This window comes from Pollachius pollachius, assembly GCF_949987615.1.
Source record: "Pollachius pollachius genome assembly, chromosome: 6".
Classification (NCBI taxonomy): Eukaryota; Metazoa; Chordata; class Actinopteri; order Gadiformes; family Gadidae; genus Pollachius; species Pollachius pollachius.
The window spans coordinates 23,694,349-23,717,817 of record NC_136939.1 but is presented as its reverse complement, the minus strand read 5'-3'; the positions used below and the strand labels follow the sequence as shown (position 1 = coordinate 23,717,817).

Genomic DNA, 23,469 nt, shown 5'->3' with positions numbered 1-23,469 from the left:
AATAAAAGAAGAAGAGTAATAGAATAGAAGAATAAAATATAAATTATAATAAAAATGTGTAGACAGAGAGAAAAGAAAAAAACAAGGCAAAGGAAATGTTTGTTTCCATGCTTGACTCTTGTGCAACTGACGTTTTATTTTAAGGCACTAGAATTCTTTGTGTATTTGTCGCCAGGTTTATTTTGTTCAGACATAATTCTTTAAAGCCCACATTGTGCTGTGTTGCGAAGCTTGTTGTTTTAATGGTGACATATTATACCACCATGTGTTATGGCTAATCACACTCACACCTGGTGGAATAATATGGGACCTTTAAGAAACGTGTGCTTCCATGGTCGAATATAAACATTATAAACACACTTTTATAAAACAATATACACCTAGTACGTACATATGCATAACCACATTTGTGTGTGTGTGTGTGTGTGTGTGTGTGTGTGTGTGCGTGTGGTGTGTGAGCGTGTCTGTGCGTGCACATATGTTTATGCGTGTGCATGTGTGTGCGCACGTGTTTGTGTGTGTGTGCCTGAGTAAGTGCGTACCTGAGTATGTGTGTTAAGAGGTGTGTGTGTGTGCGTGTGCATGTGTGTGTGCACGTGTGTGTGTGTGCCTGAGTATGTGTGTACCTGAGTATGTTTGTGTGCACATGTGTGTATACACGTTTATGTGTGTGTGTGTGTGTGTGTGTGTGTGTGTGTGTGTGTGTGTGTGTGTGTGTGTGTGTTTGTGTATTTGTGTGTGTGTCTCCGGAAAATAGTTGGACTGGAGTGAGATCGAAGAGATCTTCAAGAGTTCTGGAGTGGGGGTCAGGGGTCAAAGGTCAGGGGTGAGATGTCAGGGGGCAAAGGTCAGCAGTGAGAGGTCAAGGGGGTCAGGGGTCAGGGTCGTGGCCGGCTGTTGGTCTTGGGTACAGCCTTCTTCCTGGGCTTGGGCAGCGGGGGTCCGTGGTCCACATGAAGCCCACCGTCCTGGGGGAGAGAGAGAGGTTACAGAAACCCCCACAATACACCACCATGATACACCACCCACTACACCACCCGAGAGGTTACAGACACCCCACAATACACCACCATGATACACCACCCACTACACCACCCGAGAGGTTACAGACACCCCACAATACACCACCATGATACACCACCCACTACAACACCCTAGAGGTACACAGACACCCCACAAGACACCACCATGATACACCACCCACTACACCACCCTAGACGTACACAGACACCCCCACAAGACACCACCATGATACACCACCCACTACACCACCCTAGACGTACACAGACACCCCCACAAGACACCACCATGATACGCCACCCACTACACCACCCGAGAGGTTTCACAGACACCCCCACAAGACACCACCATGATACACCACCCACTACACCACCCGAGAGGTTTCACAGACACCCCCACAAGACACCACCATGATACACCACCCACTACACCACCCGAGAGGTTTCACATACACCAACAAACTACATCACCATGGAGACACACATACACCCCCATAATACACCACCATGAGACACCACCATAGAGGTACACATACACCCCATAATACACCATCCACTAACCCACCCTAGAGATACACATACACCTCCAAAATACACCACCTTGATACACAAGCTACTACACCAACAGAGAGGTACACATCAAACAACAAACTACATCACCCTAGAGATACACATACAGCCACACAAAACACCACTCACTACATCACCATAGAGATTACCCATACACCAACACACTGCACCACCCAACCCACCACTTTGGCGATACACCTTGTGTGTCTTCTCCTAGCTATCTTTGTTGTACACGGGGAATGGGCTAACCTAGCGATTGTTAATGCTTGGCACTTGGTTCTATGGACAGCCTTACTGTACCGACAGAGATATATTGTTGTTTCTCTCATTTCTGACAAATGGACTTAATGTTTCGCTTTGGATGAAAGCGTCTGCTAAACGTCCTGAATGTAAATGTAAATGTGAAAAAGAAAGGCGGCCCACCCTCTCTGACTGCGGTGGTCGCGGGCTAGGTCTCGGCCGTGCAGGGTTAGTCGAGCTAGCGGCTGCGGTGGCGTGGTCCTTGCTAGCTAAAGGGGTGGCGGCGTTGTCTTTTTTCCGGGGCCTATTGGCGTCCTGGCTGGGTTTGCAGCGGTGGGGCTGGGAGCCGCCAGGCTGGGGCCCCTTCTTCTTCTTCTTCCTCTGCTGCTGCTGGTCTTGTCGCGCTGTCTGATTGGTCCACTCCAAGCGCATCTCACTTTCCGCTAGAACGGGAGACGCAGAACGACAACAGGTTTTGTAAAGTTGGTTATTTTGCAAAAGAAAGAGGATTTGAAACTTTTACTTTCGTTCCCTGAAGTAAAAAGTTGTTTCACGTTTGTAATAAAATGGTGTGTGTACTTTCGAAGTGCATGTCTTTTTTCAATTGCAGAAGTGAGTGTGAAGTTTATTTGAGCAGACTTCTATATACTGTAGCCGTAACTGTAAACTGAAACTGTAATCTTTAACTGTAGACTGACTTTAAACTCTAAACTCTAAACTGTAATCTGTAAACTGTGACTTTAAACTGTAAACTGTAAGCTGTGACCCTGAAATGTGACTTTAAACTCTAATCTATGACTGTAAACTATAACATAAACTATCACTCTAAACTATAACTCTGAACTGTGACTGTAAACTGTAACTGTAAACTCTGCATGTAAATTGTGACTGTAAACTATAACTGTAAACTATAAACCTAAACTGGGACTGTAAGAGCTATTTGGGTCAGTACTCGTTTACCAGTATTCATTGTTTGAAGCTATGAACACGAAACATTCTACATAAAATTGTGTTTGTATGTCGTCCTACTCTGAATGAGGTGCTTGCGGCGGGATCGGGCTTGAACACAGCACATGACGGTGATGAAGAACAGCAGCAGTACCAGGCCTGGCCGTGGAGAGAAAAGAAAAGGCCTTTTTAAGCAGTACCTCTGTTTCACCATCGGGGTGATGTATGATGAGCCAACACAAACCGTTAAAAGTTGACATATTACACCACCAGTTGTGAGTGTGATTTTCCGTCACACATTTAGGTGGACTCGCCCACTTGGGATGTCAGAAGAGGCGTATTTTCAAAACGGCTTGTAATGGCTTATCACACTCACACCTGGTGGTGTAATATGGGAGCTTTAACAATGCTGTTCAGTGAGTGCAGAGTGCAGTGAACACCACTCACCTCCGCCTCCACCCACAATGTACCAAAAATACTTTTGGTATATTTGGTACAGGACTGTAGAAACTGAAGGACCTGAGGGAGCGAGAGAGAGAGAGCGAGAGGGAGAAAGAGAAAGAGAAAGAGAAAGAGAGAGAGAGAGAGAGAGAGAGAGAGACACACACACACACACAAACACACAGACACACACACACACACAAAGGAGAGAGAGAGAGACATAAAGAGGGAGAGATTGATTTGTTTACATAATTTTTATGCTTTTACAATCTATGTTTACTATACTTGTCTGCGTATAAAGTACCTTATTAAATGAATTAGCAAGTGTGTGTGTGTGTGTGTGTGTGTGTGTGCGTGTGTGTGTGAGAGAGAGTGAATGTGTGTGTCTGAGAGAGTGAATGTGTGTGTGAGAGAGTGAATGTGTGTGGGCGAGTGAATGTGTGTGTGTCTGTGTGTTTGCGTGTGTGGGTGCGTGTGTGTGTGCATGTGTTTGTGTGTGAGAGAGTGAATGTGTGTGGGTGAGAGAGTGAATGTGTGCATGTGTGTGTGAGAGAGTGAATGTGTGTGTGTGTGTGTGTGAGAGAGAGTGAATGTGTGTGTGTGTGTGTGTGTGCGTGTGTGTGTGTGTGTGTGTGTGAGAGAGAGTGAATGCGTGTGTGTGTGTGTGTGAGAGAGAGTGAATGTGTGTGTGTGGGAGAGCGAATGTGTGTGTGCGAGTGAATGTGTGTGTGAGTGAATGAATGTGTGTGTAAGAGAGAGTATGTGTGTGTGCGTGTCTGCGTGCGTGTGGGAGTGTGTGAATGCATGCGTGTGTGTGTGTCTGAGAGAGCGAATGCGCATCTGCGTGTGTGTGTCTGCGTGTGTGTGTCTGCGTGTGTGTGTCTGCGTGTGTGTGTCTGCGTGTGTGTGTCTGCGTGTGTGTGTCTGCGTGTCTGTGTCTGCGTGTCTGTGTCTGCGTGTCTGTGTCTGCGTGTGTGTGTCTGCGTGTCTGTGTCTGCGTGTCTGTGTCTGCGTGTCTGTGTCTGCGTGTGTGTTACCCCTACCTTTGCACGTCGCTTTGGATGCGGCGCTTCTCTCTTTTCCGACCTTGTTGGAGACTTCGCACATCACCAATTTCCCGAAGTCTTTACGAGTTACGTTTAATGTCTTGTAAATCTCCGACTTCTGGTAAATGTTGCTCAACGTCCACTTATACACCAAGTCCTGCTTCTGAATGTGTATTTGCGCCGCGTGCATTCAATGGTTATTAGTTATTATTATTAGATTCTAATCATTCTATAATACATTATTATAATTTGTCAGTTAAAATTTGTCATAGTTTGCCCCCTAGCCCCGGCACTTTTAGTGTCGCCCCAAAAAATTAACTGAAGTATCTTCAGTAATTAAAGTAACTTAAGTGATTAAAGTAACTTAAATAACTTAAGTATTTAAAATAGTTAAAGTAACTTAAGCAACTAAAGTATCTAAAATAATTAATGTAAGTAAAGTAACTAACAGTAACTTCAGTAACTAAATTACCTTAGGTAACTTCAGTAACCAAATTAACAGATATTTTGATCTGTACTTTCTCTTGTGGCAAAGTTACACCTGAGGCATTCTAGAAACATGAGTCCATTTTAGATTCCTATAGCTTGGTTTTACCTGTGAAACGTTGCTAAAACAGTGGAAAACAGCGCTGTCTTTTTCCGTACAGTTGAACGTCAGAGTTGGGGTCCTGACCTCTTCTGTTTGGTTAGATAAAATGAGGTGAACAGGAAATCAAGTCAGATTGATTTCCAATGCAGACAATAATAATTACATTGAAACAGCAATCACATGTACGCAGTGACCTGATTCATGTTCCATATACGGTGCATGTATATAGATATATAGATATAGAGATACAGATATCGAGAGATAGAGATAGATAGATAGGTAGGTACATATATTGTTACGTATTTTAAGCACATAAGCTACCCCCACATAGCCACAAGGAAGCAGGATCGAACACATAAGCTGCAATTACTATACATAGCCATAAGGGGAGTAGGACCAACATACAAGCTGTAATAACTACTCCAGCCACAGATGGCAGCACCTTTAGACAGGTGAGGAAGCCGGAGCCAATACGTCACATAGGCCACGCCTACTTGATACAACCGCGGAGCGGGAGTGAGATCAGGCCAGAAACCCACGGCAGCCCCGTCGGCAGCCCCGTGGCTTGAAGACAGGTCAGCCGTGGGTCGCTGCACGCGCGTGTCAAATAAAATTCCCCTCCTTTTGCTTCATAGTTACCATACCGAAATACTTTAACAAATAAAGTCATTTAAAAGCGTTCAGGTTTAGACTACTTTCTTCAAGAACACGGCAATATAGAGATATAGGGATAGAGATAAAGATATGGCGGGATAGAGATATAGAAATAAAGATATAGCTATAATAAAGACGTATAGAGATGGACAGTTATATATATATATATGTTTTTTACATAACTAAAGTAACTTCAGTAACTAAAGAAACTAAGTAACTAAGTGACAAAGTAACTAAAGTGATTAAATAACTAAAGCAACTTAAGTAACTAAATTAACTTCAGTAACCAAAGTAACTGATCTTTTGAGCGGTACTTTCCCGTCTGGCGAGGTTACATCTGAGGCATTCTGGGTAAATTCTTCAACGTAGTGGACCCACCCAGAAGATGAAGGGTGGTCTTCATCGTGACCTTTTCCTTCCCATTTGAGTCATGAACTTCCAAGGTGTAGACGTCCACCTGTCCCACCACCTGCAGTTCCGCTGCTGGCACTTCCAGGGCCCAGCTCGGGCTCAGCACTGTGAACTTATTATTGTTGTTCCCCTTATTGTAAACCAAGCTCCCGTTGCGCTTCCAGATCAGTTTGTCGTTTTTCTCCACGACGGTTCCTGCGGGCACCAGCAGTGACAATTTCTTGGAGCCGGCCGCCACATAGACGTCGCTTCCTTGCGGACCTGCCGGGAGTAGAGGAAAGAGTTGGACCTTTGTAACTTCAGTAACTTCAGTAATTAAAGTAACTAAATTAACAAATTAATTAGCTAACTAAAGTAACTAAAGTAACTAAGTTACTAAGTTAAAAAAGAAACTAAAGAAAATATAGTAATTAAAGTAACAAAATGATCAAAAGTAACTAAGTAACTAAAGTAACCGACTGGAGGTCAAATTGGAGGACAGACTGGAGGACAGGAGGTCGATCGCGAGTCGAAGTTGCCAGGGATGGCAATTGCTATATGCAAACTAGGTGATTGCCTTGGCGACAAAGGTGTTGGGGGGGCCCTCTAGTGGCGCCCTTAATTTATATTATTTACTTTATGCTAAAGTGCAGAACAATGCAAGAACAAAATAGAAGAATAGAATTCAAACAACAAGCGAAATAAAACATGTTTATTAAACATGATCATCATAGGGCGCCCCTCAGCCACACGTTCACTTGTCAAACAGATTATTAGATTTAATTGAGGATTTTTGTCAAATCATTTTCCAATTTGGGCAAGACATTATGCCAGGCAAGACGTTACGTAAAGGTCTGATTATTGTCCCAAGTTCACGCAACGCAATGACCACGCAGTTGCTTCAACGTATTCGTGAACCTCTTATGGTTCTGTGGCAGGCTTTCGTTTCGCTATGCATGTCCGTGTTGAAGAGAGAACCAATAGTTGGTCTTTGTCTGTGCATGCTATTACTTTACAATTGGTCTACTTCTAGAAGTTTTGATTATGGTATGGTATAGATTCTAGCAACCTGAAAGCTGAATACGACTCAAACAATGTGCAACAAAAACAGAAGATGGGTTGCTAGTTGGTCGTCGTTGTCCATTCTGATCATTACATTTGAATTCTTTGATGACCGAATACAAAACGTCTCCACCTTTTCACAGATTACAAGCGAGTAAGAATAAAAGTTACGCTATGAAGGCAAAAGTTGCATGTTTTGCCTTTGATTTTTTACATACAAAGCATATTGCCGGAAATAATGTAGTTAGCGGACCAATCACAGTCCTTGCGGCTGCGTCGGCTCGACGCATGGTTACAATTTCGGGAGGCGCACGTCAGGGCCTTGCGGTGGATGCAAGGAGGGTCCCCAAGGATGTAAGGGCTCCGTAACCCCCTTGCGTTGCGTCAAGTTGGAACCATAAAGAGCCCTTTGGCCCTTTTGTTAAATATTATTGAGCATCCTTCATAGCATTTTTATACAATTCATTAAAGGTGACCCTTTTTGCTTATTTTTAGTGTCCTTATTTCCGAAGCGTTAATTTCATGTTAAATATTCTTGAGCATCTTTAATTTATGTATGAGGGTAGACCATATTTTAGCCATGTTTAGCTTTTTTAAGATTCCTTATGTGAGCACCTTTACACTTTATGGAGTTCATCCATACTTTGAACCAGAATTTGCGTGTGTAATACGTAAATAAAAATTAAATGTTATTAAACTTTTCTGTTTGTTGTCCATGCATCAGACATTGTTTAATTGCAATTTAGTATGGTAGAGCTATAAGTGGGTGGAAAAACTGCTAAGCAAGCTAATATCGATTAACAGGGGAACGGGGGGCGCGAAAATCTATTTTGCCTAGGGCTACCAAAGGGCTAGAGCCGGCCCTGGACTTCGCGGCCATTTTGGACCGTTGCATGACTGGCGTTGTTAGTGAAGTGTGTTAGTGGGACAGTTCGGTAACGCTTTATATTAAGGTCCTTGCAATAAGCCTTTGTTAATAGGTAATATGACCCTTATTATATGCTTATTAACATTAATTTGTTTTAATAAGACTATCAATAAGTGTTAATAATAACAACATAATAAACATGTTTATTGTGAGATTATAAGACTTTTATAAGCACTTATAAGAAACTTGTTAACTATTAATTGAATGCTTAATAACATTAATAATGGCCTTATGAGTTTTTTATAGTTGTTAATAAATGCATTACAAACCCATTTATTGAGTCTTACTAACTTACCTATAATGTCATCGTTAAACCTTTACTCAGCATTTTTTATCGTTATTAAGGTTAATAAATCCTTTATTAAGGATGCTTATTATGCATTTTGCAGGTACGGGATCTTAAACGGGAACCATGCTTATTAAGGTTAATTAAACTGCTAATTATGCATTTTGCAGGTACGGGATCTAAAGCAGGAACAATTCTTATTAAGGTTAATAAGTCCTTTAATATACACTTATGAACAGTTAATATGAAAGACATATACTGTAAATACAATGTTATGGCCGTGAATCACAAAAAAACACTTTACGACAGCTCTTTCGAAAAATATATATTTTTTAATTTTAAAAAGAAATCTTGAAAATCAACATTTTAAAAAATAGAATCCGTGTCCGGCTCCTCCATGGCCTCAGGGGATGGTTGAGAATTTCTCTGGCTGGTCTTTCTTGTTACTGTATACAGAAACACAAAAAACATTGACCACATAGTATGGAAGTAAATCTATGCCATTGGATTGGATTTTGAAAATAAAAGCCATTGAATTCTAAGCACAGAATATTTATGCATTGAAATAACGTATCTTGATTTTTTGCCTCTGAATTTAACCCTTAAAATGTTAAATAAATAATTTTCAGCTTTATTTTTCAATGTTAAAAAATTCAAAATCAAATATTCAACGTTGAAAAATTCAACTTAAATATTTTCAACGAGCACACATTCAACATGCCAAATTCAGCTGCAAAATTCTATGTATGAAAATTCAGTGTTAACATTCAGGGACCCAAGGAAGAGCAATCGATCCTAGATGCTAGATCGTGGTCGAGCAAGGAGAGCAGGAATAAGAGCGTCACTCGCTGGTTCTTTCTTTCTTGATACAAACGTTAATTCTCAACAGCATTTTACACAGTAGCCTATATCAGGAAATTATCAAAGGTAAATCAACATCATTAAACACTAACTGTAGCTTTTTATGGGGAGAGAAGCAACGGGGGTGGTCCTTACTAAATGCCCTATCCATTGTATCGGTCTGTAAAATGCTAATTAAATCACATCAAATGTATTTATCAAGCACATTTAATAAAAAGCTGGGGGGGGGGGATGTTATGATTTATTTATGTTTTTGTTATAATGCACACCGTTTTTTTTTTATAAATCTTTTTATTGGAGGATCAAGCATATTACATTTTACAGGAAGTAAGACAGTTCTCCAGTTCTCTTCTCTTAACCAAACACAAAAAACATTACAAACAAAAAAAAGTAGCAAAAAGAACATTGCTAAGTAATATCCCCCCTCCCAACAAAAGTATCCCACCCTTCCCAGCCCCCCATATTTTGACAACAATCTGGGAAAACAGCTTTTTTTCCCACTCTGTTTGTTACACAGTTCGTCAACGGTTTAAGGATCTACACACTGAAAACAAGCAAACATCTGCATGCCAACATTTCTACACAAATGGTTTACAAGGCTTTAAACTCACGTTTTCACAATTGTCACTCAGGCTACTCAGTTCCCACTGCATTATGGTAGATGATCATTGATTTGAATAAAAATACATAGAAAAATAAACAAAGGAAACAGAGAATACAAGGGAGAATATAAAAGTGTCTCATTCTTCAGGCATTACTTTAAGATTCTCAAAATATGTCACAAAAGGTTACCATTTTAAGTAAAATTTTTGGACGGAGCCTTTCACCGTGAATTTGACTTCCCCTACTCCCGCAGCCACCGTTGGGGGAGTAGGGGAAGTCTAGACCAATAAGATTCTTCGACGGGCAAGAAGTGATGTAAAAGGAATAATGTCCGATTGGTTCCGGGTTAAGGTTAAACTCTCGCTTGGAATACTGAATATTGCAATCAACGGGCAGGACTTAATTTAAATTTTTATGATTTCAGATAAAGTTTGAAAAACGGATGACCAATATTGATTCAAACGGGGACACAACCAAAACGTGTGTGTTAAATCAGCTGGAGAGAGGGAGCATCTCATACAGCTGCTGTTCCTGGATATATATCTGCTAACCTAGCCCTTCTGAAATGAGCCCTATGCACTACTTTGAACTGAATGAGCCCCAAGCGTGCACATGATGAGGATGAGTTAATCCTTCGTAAAGCATCCTCCCAATGTCTGTTAGCCTAGCCCAAAGGTCTTTTTTGAATTTAATAGATTTGATTTCCTGTACTCTGTTGCATTTTGGGGATGGCCACTACCTATTTACCTACTATTCATTCAGATTCATAGCCTACATCCTGACTTGCAGGGCCTGGACAAGCTTACACTGCATATACAGACCTACTTTATGGCCATTCCACCAGCCATTGCTATTTGACACATTGTTGTTATTCTGATATTGAGACAAATCATGATCACTGTCCTATAGCGTCCATTTTTTTGTGAGTCTCAATGTCTGCTTCAAATGCAGTTAGAAATATGGGACAGTTGCTTCATTTTGTTTATTTGCCACAGGCCGAAAGACTAAATTAATATGTAAGTTACTTGCTCCTTTTAAGTATAACATTGCTTGGGGAGTCCAATTCCTCCACTGAAAAGGATGGAAAGTGCTTACAACTCTCTGCTAGTTAGCGATCTTCTCTTCTCTACATTTAGTTGTGTTGCGCGAATGCTGCTGAGGGAGGTAGCCTATTTGATTGATTCGCTGAATTGTCCAACCATCGTGATAACAAAAAAGAAAAGCGATACCATTGGCCTGGGGCGCACACTGGTGCGACCCGAGGGCGAATTTTCTTGCGCCAATGAACAGCTGTCTCTGCTTGATAGACAGCAAAAAGTTAGCGAGCTTACATTGACTTCAACGTGGCAGGCGCCCCTGACTTGGAGGAGGGCTTTATTTCTAATGATCAATAACTAGCCTAGCCCAAATCATTGACGTTCAGACGCATTTAAATGGTTGCAGGCAGTGACAAGTATATCGCACAATTAAACAAGGAAAATCGCTATGTTTTTTTGTTGATTTATTTCGTATTGATAATAGTTGATTAATAGTTGGCAGATATATTCAAGTGAATATTTCACAGAGGGGCGGCGCCCTAGCGCCCTCTATTGACCCACCGCCACTGATAGTGATACAATTACAGGGGCACTAGCTCCTGGATTGCTTACATAGATCAATAGATCGTCCACATACAGAGAGACGCAATGTTCCTCACTCCCACGACCCACCCCCCGTAACAACAACGATGACCTCAATGCAATCGAAAGAGGCTCAATCGCCACTGCAAACAGGAGCAGGGATATAGGACATCCATGACGTGTCCCACGTGACAGGGGGAAAAATTTGGAATGAGATTGATTAGTTTGAATACATGCTTGTGGGGACGAATAGAGCAGACAAATCCATGCCACAAATATGTCACCAAACCCAAACCTTTCCAATACGGTAAATAAGTATTTCCACTCCACCCGATCAAAGGCCTTTTCCGCATCTAGAGAGATAACGGCTTCCGCAGTCGAGGAGGGACCGGGGGAGTAGATCACATTAGCAAGTCAGCGGATATTTGAAAAAGAGTGGCGAACCTTTATAAAGCCAGTCTGGTCCTCAGACATTACTTTAGGGAGAACGGATTCCAAACGATGTGCCATCACCTCGGCTAAAATTTTTAAATCAACATTTAGGAGGGAGATAGGACGGTAAGAGCCACAGTAAGTAGGGTCCTTGTCCTTTTTGAGGAGTAGTGTGATCGTAGCTTGTGTGAGGGTTGGGGGCAAAGAACCCTTTCTCAATGATTTGTTAAATACTTCTAGCATAATGGGTGCAAGTTTATCTTTAAATTTCTTAAAAAATTCAGGGGGGTAACCGTCAGGTCCTGGAGATTAACCAGTTCGCACATCCCCGATGGCTGCAGTGATCTCTGACTGTGTAAGAGGCCGGTCTAACCCTTCCCTGTCTTGAGGCTCAATAGCAGGTATTTCCAAATTATCTAAGAAACGGTTCATATTTGTAACAGATGGGAATTCAGAAGCGTAAAGTGTAGAGTAAAATGTTGCAAAAGTATTATTAATTTCCTTTGGGTTGGTGACTATATTTTGATCCTGATCTCTCACTTGGGGTATGAGCCTTGACACAGCCCGACGTTTCAGCTGGTGAGCCAGCAATCTGGCTCACCAGCTGAATGTTCTACCTGATTTATGTTCTACCTATATACAATTATCTATTCGGCTCACTTTGAGAAAAAAGAAAAGAGGGACCAAACTAAATGAATAAATAAAATGGAAAATAATATAATATGTCCCTGGTTTGCATTTGGATCACCAGTGCTCACTATACAATAACAAAGGGCACGATTGGACTGGTAAAGGTATTTCAAATAAATCAGAGTGGCTGGCCTAGTTAAAATAAAATGTATTCAGCCCTTTCAGGACAGATAATGTGACTTATTTTACCCTTCTAAAATTGGCCATAGTCTATAAAATGGCCATATGCAAAGTTATGTGTGAAAGCCACACCAACTAAAACATAACTGTGCCATGCTAGAGAATAAAACATAACTGTTGTACATTAAAATAACAGAGGCCCCAGCATTGTTATTATACCATAAACGTGTACGAACCACATTCGACCACATTAACTTAAATATAATCGTGTCAGTAGGCATGTAATAGTTTAACTTTTTCTTTTTTTACAATATATTAACCAAGCCATATAGCAAACAGTCCCAAATAATCAACAATCAATAACCTGGCCTTCTCCGGTGTCTCGAAGAACAGCGTCTGTCTGTCGTGAAGGACGCGGAGCCGGGCCGGATAGATAAGAGCGAACCTGACTCTCTTCTTGTACAGGAGGGATTTCACTTCTTTAAAGGCAGCTTGTTGCTGAGTTCCCGGCTGACATCCTTGTGGAAAAATACCTTGTGTCCCCTGAAGAACAGCTGCTCTCGTTTCCTAGTTATTATGCTGTGTTTGTTTTGGAAGGAGTGGAAGAGAATGAGGAATATCCACGCCTGTTTGGGGTTGGGGCCGGAATCGGCGGTCAGCTTGGTGCGCACAGGAGAGAATGACAGGATGCGGGAAGAATTCTTTTCCCAGGACTTCCTCGAAAAATTCAGTCATGAACTTAACTGTGTCCGGCCCCTCCAGATTCTCCGGGATGCCGAAAACTCGCAGATTGGACCTACGGGAGCGATTTTCCAAGTCCTCCACTTTGTTTTTCAGCCTCTCGTTCTCAGCTTGAAGTGCGGCGCATGTTGTTTCGATAGCCTCGATCCTGTCGCTGTGGTCGTTTAGCCCTTCTTCCATGTCATGGATGCGTTCTTCGTGGGAGTCAAGAGACGATTTTAGCCGCTCCAGGGATGCCGAAATTGGTGCCAGTGTCTCGCCCTTTTTTCAGGAGGGAGTCCATTGACTGTGCGAGGTCGTTAAGAAGCACAGAGTGGAGCTGAGCAAGATCTGCAGGCAACCTCGAGCTTGGGCTAGCTTGTGCGTCCATGTTGTCTTCACTTGTAGCATCTTTGTCCATTTCGGCAGTTTTTTGCCCTCGGCCATGTCTCTTTGGACTCATTTAGTCGCACAAAGATATTTCTTAAAGTACACTGAATCAAATCAAGACTCGCCAAACTTTATGCCGAAAAAATCAGGTAGAAAATAAAAAGTAATTCGGGAGCCACTTCTCATACGTCTGCTCGTTACATGCTCAAACCGGAAGTGCACACCGTTTTTGTTTTTTTACTGCAGTATGAAATAAACGATGAACTAATGCTCTTATGTGAAGTGTGTGATTGCAGTGACTTGGCTGGATTTACATGCAGCGTAATTTGGGGCAATCCGCCGAGGTCCCTTTGCCTACGTTTGGTGTGATGCTGGGGCGATCTGAAGCCGGCTGCCCACTGTGGAACGGTGTACAGAGCCGACGGTATTGGGAATCTAAAGCAGCAGCAGCTTGTAGTTCCAGTGGAAGCAGCTGAATTTGGCATGTTGAATTTGGGGACGTTGAAAATGTTAAAGTTGAATTTTTTACCAGTGAATATTTGATTTTTAATTTTTTAACATTGAAAAATTAAGCTGAAAATGATTTATTGAAATTCTTAAGAGTTAAATTCAGAGACAAAAAATCCAGATACGTTATTTCAATGCATAAATATTCAGTGCTTAGAATTCAATGGCTTTTTATTTTCAGAATCTGCTGCCACAGATTTACTTTCATACAATAGACTGTTAGCAGACAGGTTACAATAAGCATTAAGCCGTTTGGGCATGGATTCATGACATAACTGTTAGAATTAGATACGTTTGGTTACCTCGTTTCATATGATAGCATAGGCTAAACATTAGCTCAAATGTAGCACGCCAAAGCCTCTGAAAGAAAGTAATGTAAGCCAAAAAAGTTTGCAAGCAAACAGCTAGCTAGCTAGAACCAGCTATTGTTACAATAGCATTACATTCTTAAACTTACCAAATAGTCATCCTCTAGTTCGGATCCCTCCTCATATCCATGTTTTCTGTGCTTGTTCCTGTCAGTTGTTGGTTTGTGGTGCTCGTGCTGGCGATTCCGACATGTTCTCCAAACGTTCGTCAAACACTTCATCAAGCATATGCGTCAAGCCATCATCCACTAGTGATGGGTCGTTTGCGACCGAATCAGTTCGAATGAACAAATCTTTAACAAGAACAAACCAAACTGATTATTCTCTCTCGTTCATCTCGTTCGTTCTCAGACTCAACTCCTCCCAGACCCACTAGTCGCTGAGTCGCTGACTCACTGCTCGTTCACTGACTGTGAGTGAAGAGGGAAGATTCTTAGTGAGCAAGCGTATTCAATATCAGTGAAATGGTAAATGCTTGCTGTCTTTGTATTTTTTGTGTCATGCCAGATTAATAAAAAATTTGAATGTCTCAATCTGTCTCGTTCTTTCATGGTTCGTTCTCCACCCGGTACTCCCACCATCATTGCTAAATCAAGTATATTATCTTGCTGATATGTTAAACATACAAAAATCAACTACAGCCCCCCATCCCGCTGCGTTTGGTTAAAGTTGTAATGAGCTGTTGATTGATGAACGACTTCCACAATCGTTTGAGAATGAGAACGAGGGAGGAGTTGAGTCTGACTGACTCAGCTGAGAACCGTGCATTCCATGATTCGATTCACCGCCACTGGAAACGACGCTGAACAAACGAACGAACGATTCTGAATGATTTGTCTTGGCGAACTGACCGACGTGAACTGAATCAAGGAAAAGAATCATGAAATCCAACACTATCAACCACTTGCTTAAACAGAACTTCTAGTTTAAAATTACCTTCAAAATAAAAGCCTTTAAAGGATATGATATGAGCCCATGGATATGAGGCACAAAACACATCACACTCACTCAATATGTGCAGACTTATTAACCATAATAAGCATTGTTCCCGCTTTAGATCCTGTACCTACAAAATGCATAATTAGCAGTTTAATAAAGGATTTATTAACCTTAAGTAAAGGTTTAGCAATGAGATAATAGGTAAGTTAGTAAGACTCAATAAATGGTTTTGTAATGCGTTTATTAACAACTATATGAAACTCATAAGGATATTATTAATGTTATTAAGCAATCAATAAATAGTTATATAAGTCTTATAAGTGCTTATAAAAGTCTTATTGTCTCACAAAAAACATGTTTATTATGTTATTATTAACACTAATAGATAGACATATTAACACCAATTAATGTTAATAAGCATATAATCAGTGTCTTATTACCTATTAACAAAGGCTTATTACAAGGACCTTAATAAAAAGCGTTACTGGACAGTTCTGGCGGACCCATGATTTATAGTCCCGAGGACGAAAACAACCAAACCCAAAAAATGACCCAAGTTTCTCACTCTTTCTTTCAATACATTCTCTTAACCGATCCTCACTTCCCTGTCCATAAAATATTCATTACGGACCTCAAATATCATAAAACAGTGATCTGACAGATAGATAGATCCTTTAATAATCCTTTACAGGAAATTACAGTGCCACAGCATCTTCAAGACAGACATAACACATTTCCTCAGATAGCTTCCATACTTAACAAGTTAAAAATACAACTAGTAAATACAGAAAAAAAAGTTATTTTTGTGCATTGTAAAATCTTATAGCAGCTGGTATAAGATAGAGATCTTATATAATTGAGATAGATATACGATATCTATCTAAATGTTTTGCATGCAGTATCTACAGACCAACACGTATTGTAGGTGCAATGCATGTCAACACCTCAATGGAAAACATGCAGAATTGTGGTGAAGCTTCTTCTGGCTGCCATGAACACCCCTCGCTCTGCAAAACAACACTAGTCTCACAGGTCAATAGTCTGAAAACCTGCAGTATGACAGGAAGCCGTCAAAATGAGCAGATCGTACCACGCAGGGGGGGTGTGTAGGGTTTATATAGTATCCAACACACAGCTGTGAAGCAAGAAGTGCTATAATGATGCACCTTAGATTCTGTAGGTAAGATTCAACAGTTTAAAGTAATAATAAGGACCATTTAGGCATTGTGTACTTCGATGTTGTTTATTTGTTCTCTTAGGGGGCGCTCACCATCTCACACTATGATGACCCCTGCTCTACAGAGAGTGGTGAGACAGCACTTCACAGTACATCGCTAGGCCTGAGCTGCTAACCAATCAGGTCCTCTAGAACCATGGAGGAAGGAGGAAGGCCTAGAGGAGACTCAAGGCTTAATTATGATTCTCCACAGCCACCCTAGCCACCATCGGGCTAACGGTATCGGAGCATCTGCAATCCCGAACCGCTAGTTTGAGGGCCAAGCTATCAACCAAACCTCTAGGGTAAAGGACAAGCTATCAAACAAACCGCTAAAGGACAATCTATTACACAAACCACTAGGCTAGACGACAAAGCTATCACACAAACCAAGAGTCTCCAAAGCTTTTGAGCTCTAGGTCACCGTACTCAAAACACACTTCCCCTCGCCACTTGCCATCTCATACTGAAACTAACACACACACTTTTAAGGACATGCCACTCGACCGCAGTGTATATATATGATCCATGTTACATTTATTTAGGCTCGAATACGTTTTATGCTTTTATTTATCCAACAATATTTTTCTTACTTTTATTACTTATTTTGAAAATACTTTGTAGCTGTATTAATACTTCTCTATTTAATAATAACACTTTATCCTTGCATTATCACCCTTGTTACATCTTTCGATAATACTTCATACTTGTTTTATCACCCTTGTTACTTATTGTTATCATACTTAATACTGCCCGAGTTGCTCGGGACGAATTTCGAATTATAAATATGTACACTTTATGTTGAAAGTATAGACCGGCGCGATTCCCATTGAAACGAATGGCGCAGTGATTATTCTTCAAAACGAGAGCTGGTAAATTGTGAAAAATGAATTAAACTGTAATCAGACAATGCTGGTGGTTATTTGCTATAGACCCTAGAGTATCTGTGGTATACAGGCTGGGACGAATTTCGAATTATAATTATGTACAATCCATAATGTTAGCTCTCTGGCTCATAGCTTAGCGTACTAGAATACCTCCTGTTGCCAAGTCGTAGCTACGGTCCGTCCTATTTATGTGAAAAACGTTATATTTGGATTGTAAAACGCATGAAAATATAAATGAATAATCTTAATTTCTTTTCCTTGGCAAGTGAACATGGTATAAGCGGGATAATGCCCTTCGAGGTGTCAAAAACATGTTTGATCCATCGTAATTAAAGGGGACTATTTTTTGAGGGAGATGAACTCAAACAGAGTATACATTTAATAAGCATGCAATACGAATAAGAAAAAGCATAATTATTAAAGTATTTGAATTTTTTATTATGTTATTATGTTTTATTATGTTGGCAAGCAAGAAGTAGAATAAAAGGGTTTGTGCAACCAACCGCACAACAAGACATGATTGCGGCTCTTGTCGCTCTCGTCTCTTTCTGCCAACGACATTCGCGTAGAGCGGCGAGTGACGTAGACTGATAATCCCTCTATAGACCTACACGTTGCTGCAGATCAGCTAGCCTACTCTGTATCATGTAAATGTATCTGTATGTTTCCATTTATTGTGCAAAGTTTGTTGCAATCTAAGCTAGATAAAAACGTATTATTAGAACACCTCTACAGCGGAGTGATACATATATAGTTAAAAGTCACAGTGCTGTTTTACTCTATATCAGCACTCATGGAATGCCTCTTGTCCAATCAAATTACTTGGTCTGAACTATCTGTTGAATAATGTACTTTATCCTTAAAAATCATTATTAAAACCATGCATTGCATAAATGCACGGTTAAAAAAAACCAAAGCATAAATCTGACTCCATCCCCTCTATGCACAGGAACCTTAAACTTTTGTTTTTAAATGTGATGATACTTTATAGTTTGACGTTTGCCGTGTTTACCTTGCTGACCTACATGGTTGAGGAAGGGGACCTTGATACTCAAGAATTGTATATCCATTGACGGCTGCTACTGCCTGTTTGAGTACTGTGTGTGTGTGTGTGTGTGTGTGTGTGTGTGTGTGTGCGTGTGAGTGTGCAAGTGAGTGTGATCATTGACTTAACTTGAACTTCAATGGGAAATATTGTGTTAGAACTATATGTAAGTGTAGGTATGTTATAATACCTTAATGTTGATGTGAATATTTTAAACATTGTATTACTAAATGTAAATTTGAAAATGTTATCGTAACTACATGTACGAATATTAAACTTACTGTGAATGTAAATGTTGTATTACTAAAAGTAAATATAAATGTAACAAAAACTAAATGTTAATGTAAATATATGTTACTAACTGAATGTAAATATTGTATTAATAAATGTGTATTGATATGTTATAATAACTAAATGATATAATAATAACAATAATGAATTGTATAACTGTAAATGTAAATATGTTGAAATTGCTGTGTGGAAATGTGGAAATGTTATAATAACTATGTGTAAATATGTTGTAAAAACCTCAAATGTAAATATGTTAAAGTGACTGTTAATGTAAATATGTTAAAACTATATGGGAGCTATCAGAAAAATCTGATAGCTCCCATATAGCTACCATATAGCTTTTAATTCATTTATACTTTGTATTTATGGACATATATTTCCGTTCTTTCGTATTAGTTTATGTCACTACAAATATGCTTTCTTGTCCCGTGTGACATTTGATCAGATGATCCTGCTTCTCTCTTCGGCTTTCACATGCAACCACCTTGTTTCTCTAGCGTTTTTTTTTCCCCTCAAATTCTGTTAAAGTCATACTGCAGCCTACAACGTTAGTCGAAAACACTTGAGATTTTCAGGTATGGTTACCAATAACCAGGGTGCGATTTGTGTAAAAACCAGAGGGGGGGATAATTTTGAGAAACATTTTAAAATGTTTCAAAATGAAGACGGACCCTGTGTATTTTGGTTGTTAATTATTACGATGTAATGGTGAAAATACTTTGGGTGGGGGGGATAATTTTTATCCCCACCGAGGATAAAAATAATTCAGCAGAGGGTAGGACGTGTAAACCAGAGGGGGGGGATAATCCCCACCATCCCCACCGGCAAATCGCACCCTGCCAATAACCCCCTCTACCCATAAACCCAAATTTGTGGTTCTGCACCCAAAGGTGGCGCTGTTGTAAAAGAAAACATGAATTAGGCTTATATCTCCTCACCAGATTGACCTGGACTCAAAATTATTTCAGAATATTAATCTCTAGAATCAGACGCATTTATAAAACCGACTACGAAAACAATCAAGAATTCACCAAAATCGCCACATAAAATCTTTAGACCAAGCCTCACAAAAATCATTGAATAGAATTTGTTTTATTGAGTTCCATTTGAGAAATATTGGCCAATAAATTTGGAGCAGTTGGCCCATTTTTCTTATATGACCATTTTGTTATTGTATAAAAAAACATACGACTATTATTAGTTGGATACCAATACCCCCACTACTAATAAACCCAAATTGTGGTACTGCACCCAAAGGTGGGGCTATTTAAAAAAATATATGAACTAGCCTTATTTCTGCTTACGAGATTGACCTGGACTCAAAATTATTTCATCATATTAATCTCTAAAATCGGATGCATCTTTTTCATTTACATTTACATTTACATTTAGGGCATTTAGCAGACACTTTTATCCAAAGCGACTTACAATAAGTGCATTTGTTACAATAAGTACATTTGTCATAAGAAGTGAAACAATATATCGCTGTCGGTACAGTAAAGATGTTCATAGAACCAAGGGCAAGTATTACAATCTCTAGGCTAACCCATTCCCCGTGTAACGCAGCGATAACAGCTACTGTAGATGCTACACAATTAAGTACCTTGAATAAGTGCAATGTACAAGTGCCAGGACGTACAACATTCAATGGTGGCTGTGCATTGGTTTCTATGCAGAGTCAAGATGAACTCTGAACAGGTGAGTTTTGAGTCTTTTGCGGAAGCTGGTGAGCGACTCTGCGGTCCTGACATCGGTAGGGAGCTCGTTCCACCACTGAGGTCCCTAAACACCCTGGTCTTCTGCTCTAAAAATGTTTACTTGTGCCACAATTTCATAGAAAAGCCAATCGTCCACAGTCTCAACCCATTTTGCCTATATGACCATTTTGTTATTGTATAACTACCATACGGCTATCATTGTGGCTACCATTAAAAGTGCAAATTTTCAAATCTGTACTCTTTTAAGAAAGCCCTTAATTCTCTTGTGAAATGTGTGCTTGGAGTTTTCTTGATGTGATCCTTAGGTTGAGAGTTCAAATCCTGATTAGACCATTATGAACAAGCTGAACATGACATTCTGTCATTGCCCCTCATTTAAGAAACACAACATTGAACAGCACCTGAAATTCATCAGGCAATCAACATTCCGGCTCATTAGTTTCCAAAAATCGGTCTGCCAAGACACAGTATCGCATTAAGGGGAATTTCTTCGTTAACCATTTTTCCTTCATAATGAACTCTGTCATAATAATATTTCTTCCGCTAGTGTTCTTGACAACAAATGTTTAATTTCCCCAGAATTTCAAAGATTTTTCAGGTATTTGTTTTTAAGAAAGCCCTTAATTCATTTGTGAAATGTTTGCTTGGAGTTTTCTGGATGCTTATCAATAGACATTTTGACCAAGTGAATGAGGCTACATTTCAGGTTTGTCAGTGGCTCAATGGGATAATGTCTTGTACTGGTGATCCTTAATTTGAGAGTTTGAATCCCGATAAGACAATGCTTAACAAGACATTTAGCCATTGCTCTGCAGCCCAGTCACCTGAAAGCTGAGGCACAGTATGGCATTAAGGGGAATATCAATATCTTTCCTTCATAATTATATGTCATCTTTATAAATCTTCCATTAGTTTGTTCTTGACTTTTCCTTTTGCTCGGACCCCATTAATCACCGCTTGCGGTTATATTTCAACTTATCTTTGCTCTAATATAATATATAATCCATTACAAAATAAATGATTAGGTAGATGGCTTCTTTATCTCATGTCAGTTAATATTACATATTGACGTACAATTGACATATCAAGAACAATGAATGCAAATACATTTCATACTAGATTTGTAACCATAACAATGTTCATGTTAAACTATTCCTTGAACAGTATAGGCCTAATAGATTGAAGAATTGTTTTTCACATAATATAGGGAAACAAATAAGCTATATTTGGCTATATATACATAGCTATATTCGAATCAATGGGTAATTGCGTTTTTCAATGAGAGTTTTGGATTTATTTCAACTTAATACATCAAATAAATTAAATAGTGACTATGGCTGATGATTATGAACCAGACCATAGTTCCAAATATTTATAAAGATAACATATTGAGAAAATAAAGAACCAACGTAATTAATTAGCTGACATTTTAAGACTTACGATATTTATACAATCCTTATTCTTATCAACAAGCAAATCTTATTATTGAGATATTTGTACATTCCTTTAAGACTCACTTAAGTTTCAATAAAACCTTTTAGACTTTTAGGAAATTCCCACAGTGCAGAAAAACCAAAACAACAAAACCTGTCAAACTAAAAGCACAAGGGATGAAAACTTAAGACCCAAACATGGTGGATAGCTCAACATGTGAGTGGGTATAACTTTGTGTTTAAGTCTCTGGGTATAAGGGTACATGTAACACTTAACCTCAACTCATCTTAACCTAATACCAGTAGTGAAACAATTAACCCCAACTCATCTTAACCTAGTACCACTAGTGTTACAATAAACCCCATGCAATAACTTCATGCTTTAGTCTCTGGGTATAACTTCAGGCTTTAGTCTCGGGGTATAAGGGTACATGTACCTGCTGAGGAGGCGGCCGTGAAGGCAGCCAGCAGGAAGAGACGCACAGGAAACAGCTCCATCCTCACCCACCGCTGATTGCAACTGAAACCTCACACACACACACACACACGTACACACACAAAGCAGCCTGCCTTCAATAAGGAAGCTTCCTGTGTAAGTGGGTGTTGCGAGCGAGAGGGGGGAAACCTGAGCGCAGACGTAGACAAGAGTTTAATCTAACCAGAGGTTTAGTGCATGGTAAATGGTAAATGGTCTGCATTTATAAAGTGCTTTTATCAAAAAGCGCTTTACATTATTGGCTGACGTTCACCCATTCATGCACACATTCACACACCGACGATGGAGTCCACCACGCAAGGCGACAGCCAGCTCATCAGGAGCAGTCAGGGTGAGGTGCCTTGTTCAGAGACACCTCGAAACTCAGCTAGAAGGAGCCGGGGACCGAACCAGCAACCTTCCGGTTTCAAATCAACCCGCTCTACCTCCCGCCGAGAGTGTCTCTAGTGTCTCAATCTCCAGTGGTAGACAACCAGTCTGGGTAATACAAATATGTGGTTGTTTAAACCACAGTAGCAGAGAAGCAGTCTGGATATCGACCACTGTGGTTGAAAAATATATCTGGCGACAAGAGGCTGAGGAACCAGGGTTTAAGTAGGGCAGAGATGATGACTAGAGATTGATGGCAGGTGTGCAATTCCAACAGGTGTAGAGCCGTGGCCGTAACAGTGTTTGGATAAGGGTTAGCAGTGGTTGGCCGACAGAAGGCCTGTCTTTTCCTCCAAGGACGACCTCTTCACAAACTGTTTCTTGATCCCGGGAGCTGTCGGCTGCTTCACGGAGCAGCGGGAGGTTCGGGTTATGTTCCTGCCTCAGCCCTTGAGCAAGGCAGCGGGGTACAGCCAGGAGTCGGTCTGTCCGTGCACACAGTGGTGAGGTCCTAGGAGGCCTAGAAACTCTGAGGGGTAGAAGAAAGAGACCTCTGTCACTTCATCGCCTCTATCACCTTCCTCTACCCACA

The 23,469-nt window shown here is 40.3% G+C and overlaps 1 protein-coding gene across 2 annotated transcripts; it reads right to left on the bottom strand.

Annotated features, from left to right (window-relative positions):
- Nucleotides 1-98: 98 nt before the first annotated feature.
- LOC307077375 (uncharacterized protein) lies at nt 99-22,537 on the bottom strand. 2 transcript variants are annotated; one of them, XM_079738785.1, is made up of 8 exons: nt 22,450-22,537; nt 5,886-6,179; nt 4,860-4,942; nt 4,262-4,427; nt 3,225-3,296; nt 2,859-2,936; nt 2,013-2,272; nt 99-968 (listed from the first exon to the last, which is right to left on the bottom strand). In XM_079738785.1, the coding sequence occupies exons 1-8, from the start codon at nt 22,508-22,510 to the stop codon at nt 879-881; spliced, it is 1,104 nt and encodes a 367-aa protein (XP_079594911.1). In that variant the 5' UTR covers nt 22,511-22,537; the 3' UTR covers nt 99-878. The 2 variants fall into 2 exon arrangements, with proteins under 2 accessions (XP_079594911.1, XP_079594910.1); XM_079738784.1 differs by lacking the exons at nt 99-968; nt 2,013-2,272; nt 2,859-2,936; nt 3,225-3,296 and having other exon boundaries at nt 3,304-4,427.
- Nucleotides 22,538-23,469: the final 932 nt, after the last annotated feature.